This window comes from Phalaenopsis equestris, unplaced genomic scaffold (genome assembly GCF_001263595.1).
Source record: "Phalaenopsis equestris unplaced genomic scaffold, ASM126359v1 Scaffold000761, whole genome shotgun sequence".
Lineage (NCBI taxonomy): Eukaryota > Viridiplantae > Streptophyta > Magnoliopsida > Asparagales > Orchidaceae > Phalaenopsis > Phalaenopsis equestris.
In genome coordinates, this window is record NW_018165201.1 from 3,229,390 (window position 1) to 3,233,171 (window position 3,782).

At 30.9% G+C, this 3,782-nt stretch overlaps 1 protein-coding gene across 1 annotated transcript; it reads right to left on the reverse strand.

Annotated features, from left to right (window-relative positions):
* Positions 1-1,536: 1,536 nt before the first annotated feature.
* Positions 1,537-2,355, reverse strand: LOC110030928 (pathogenesis-related protein 1-like). Its single transcript, XM_020733924.1, has 2 exons — positions 2,099-2,355; positions 1,537-1,965 (listed from the first exon to the last, which is right to left on the reverse strand). Exons 1-2 carry the CDS (start codon positions 2,280-2,282, stop codon positions 1,664-1,666), a joined length of 486 nt encoding a protein of 161 aa, XP_020589583.1. The 5' UTR covers positions 2,283-2,355; the 3' UTR covers positions 1,537-1,663.
* Positions 2,356-3,782: the final 1,427 nt, after the last annotated feature.

Genomic DNA, 3,782 nt, shown 5'->3' on the forward strand with positions numbered 1-3,782 from the left:
TATATATACATATATATATATATATATTATTTTTAAATAGTTTAATTAACCACGACGCTGCAAATATATATAATCAATTAAAATTACTAATTAAAAATAGAATGAAAATATTAAATTCTATTTAAATGAATATTTGATTATAAAAAATAAAATTTAAATTTCGCTCTAACCCTAACATCCTACGACTGTATGATTAGAGTTGTCAAAATAGCTCATTGTTTGTGAATAGCTCTTGTTTGACTCTATAAGCAAGTGGGGCAAACACAAACAAATTTTTTAAGCTGGATATATAAACGAGCCAAACATGAAAAATGATATTTTTTAACAAATCGAGTCTGGACTCGCTCAAGATCGGCTCTATTACACCCTGACAGCTGAATGCATGACTAGAGTTGTCAAAATGGTTTTCGGTCGCGAACAACTTGTATTCATTTCACTAAGCAAACGATCCGAGCATGAACAAATGTTTTGTGTTCAAAATATAAACGAGCCGAACATGAACAGTGGTATTTTTTAACGAGCCGAACATGATTTGAGACAAGGCACGCTCGTGTTCGGCTCGTTTAAACCCCTATTGGTAGCTACAAATATTAGAAAATTATGAACAATTCTTACAAAAAATAATCAATAAAATGTTAACTGTGCACCTGACAACACTTAAAATATAATATTTCATGGTCTTTACTTCTTTTGAGGATGTTTTGAGTTCATATGGGAGGATGAATTAACATAGGTTGAAAATATATCAACTTAAATAAGAAAATGGATTAACACAAGATTTGGCTACCAAGAAATCAGGACACTTGTGGTAATCCGGACACGTGAAATGGAAGGTGATATGTCACCAGGAATAATAATTGTCCCTAATTGAGTGGTTGCCATCCAACACATCAAGTCCAATTTATTTGCTCAGTGATCCATGTAATTTAATGATATTAGCTCACTCTATGGCAAGTATCACATGGAAATTTTGAATGATTTGTACATCACTTAATAATGATGTATATCGCTTAATTAATTTATCATTTACATCATCCTTAATCATATTAATAAAAAAATAATTAGCTAATACATTTTAAAATATAATGGTCTTTTATTAACATGTAAATATATAGTAAAGCACTTATAGATAGTTTTATATGTTGTGAAAAAAATTTTGTGATAAAGTATCTCATATGACTCCCCTTTCGTCTTACTTTCTCTTCTTCTCTTTTTATTTGTTCTTATTATGGGATTCTTCAACTTAATGCAAATATATCAATGCATAAACATGGCACACTTAAATTTCAATTTAATGAAACTTGAGTTTGGTAGTCACCAGACCATGTTTAAAAATTAAAAGTGAATGACTTGAGTTGCTAGCTACCAATATTAGAAAATTAAGATCAATCCTTCGTATTCAATTTATATTTATCCAAAAATAAAATAAAATAATGGAGAAAACAATCGAGAACTTCAATATTTATTCATCATCAAACATTTAAAGATAAACAAAAGACAAACAAAAGAGGAAAAAAACACACGAAACATATTCTTCTCTCTTGAAATGACACAATAAACTCGCTCCATCATTCAGAAGGAACAAGTTACTTGTTCTTATTAGCACAACAACAAACATAAACAAGCACAAAATAAGATTCACTCCCCCATGAAAATATAGTATTTAAACATAAGAAGTTGGATTTTCAATTAGATATCCTTCAATTGCCTTTAACATCAAAACATAGTCTTTCATGATCTCCTCTTCTTCCTCGACAACCAGAGGAGTGTTCTCTATGGTGTCATGCTCCAAGTTGAGCTTCACCAAAGTTTCAGAGCTGTTTACCTCTTCAAACTTTACCTCAATTGAATAAGACTTCAACGTTAAGCCAATGTGCCATCCTTCAAAGATAGTGTACTTTATTGCATGCTTTTCAGGATCTATTTCCTCAATCCTCTCTTTGGCAATTCTAAACTTTTCCACAGCTGCAATGAATTGAAAATAATCTAAGTAAACATCAATATTCTAAAGTTAATGAAGGAGAATAATTTATATATTAACTAAGAATTCCATTTATGTCATTTCATTATTGTAAGGATATATAAGAGTTTAGTTTACCATCGGTGAAATTAATCTTCAGCACAGTACCAAGTCCGCCATCTCCTTCAGAAAGCTCAATACTTGAAATAAAATCAGGCACTACCTTTGGAACCAAATTATAGCCATCAAAAGCGACTGCTTTCCATACTCTATCGATCGAAACGGACAACAAATGCTCGCTTTTGATGGAACCTGCAACCATTGTTCTTCAGATGAAAATCTGAATGAAGCAGAAGAGCTTTTTTTGTTTTTCCTTATATCAGCTGGTTAAGGAGATGACCTTTTTATGGGTGTGGGAGCCTGGGAGGTAGCCAAATTATTGCTTTCGAACGTTGGGGCAACTTCGTGGAACGCATCACACCACGTTATTGTGCTAACATTAATGGCAGTGTGGACCACACTTTGTTATTATGTGTGGCTGAGATTTAAATTAGAAGTTAGATTTAAAGTGGAAGTACGAAAATGCAATAATTTTTTTCTTTATTTTTTATTTTTATTATTATTTTTTTTTGTTTTTAAAGTGATTTTATTTATTATTTTTTGCATGATCACATGCATTTGAAGGAAAAATTATTCCATACGGATCAGACACTGCAAGCATCTTGTGTGCGGTGTCCGATCCTTTACCGTCAGGATGTATTTTGATGGGCCCCACAGAATTTTTTTTTTAATAAAAAAACTTAAATAATCCTGACCGTAGATCACCTTCATCTACGCGCATGCAGAGATGCATGTGGTGTCCGTATGCAATAATTTCTTCATTTGAAGACATGCAAATTTTTGTTTGATGTTCTGTGTGCCGTTAAAAACAATAATATTTTAATCAAATATATAAATCAAAATATAAATAAAATAAAATAAAATATTAAAAGTGGGAAAAAAAAACAAAAGTGACATCATTTCATTAAGGGGTCATTTGAGATCATTTTATTTTTTATTTTTTATATTTATTTTTTACTTTTAATTTATTTTGTTGGTGTTTATCTATATTGAAACACAATATATTTAATTAAGATATTATTATTATTAAAAGCCCTCAAAATATACAAAAATTACTTTAAGCAATCTAAAAAACATTTTAATTTATTTTAGAAATAAAAAATAAGAATATACCAACAAAAACATATCAAACAAACATAATTTTGAAAAAAAAAGATAATAATAAAAAAAAATTAATCCCAAATAAATCCTAAACTTCTTTTCTTTCATTTTTTTCACTCTTTATATCTAATGCACAACAATTAGGTTCCAATTTTAACAACCAAAGGCCATAATAATAAATTGATAGGAAATGGAGCTGTCTAATTAAAGTTGTGGAAATCGTGCCACCAAATAGTCTCTTAGAATTTGTTTGGGGTAGCTTGTGCGTTTCAAGATAAGCAACTTATCCTGAAACGTGGCCCGCGGGCTGGCTGCAGGGGTTGACCCGCGACCTGTATTTAGTGTAAAAACTCAATGCAGTTTCAGATAAGCTGGTGAAACGTGCGAACCAAACGATACGGGGGCGTTTTGAAAACGCCGCCCGCACTTATAAGTGTTGAAATATAAACTTGGTTTTAATTGTTTAAATAAAGCTTAATTTCTATAAGCTTATTCTAGAATATGTGGTAGGTATGAAATTATTGTGTAGTAGGTGTGGTAGGTGTGGTAGGTGTGGTAGGTGTTGAATTAGTGTATGGTAGGTGTGGAATTATTTGTAACA

Bases quoted from the DNA above. Each gene is read 5' to 3' on its own strand.
- LOC110030928 (XM_020733924.1), bottom strand. From the start codon at position 2,282: ATGGTTGCAGGTTCCATCAAAAGCGAGCATTTGTTGTCCGTTTCGATC. The intron at 1,966-2,098 runs GTAAACTAAACT...AATTCATTGCAG, and splicing joins GAAGATTAATTTCACCGATG to CTGTGGAAAAGTTTAGAATT.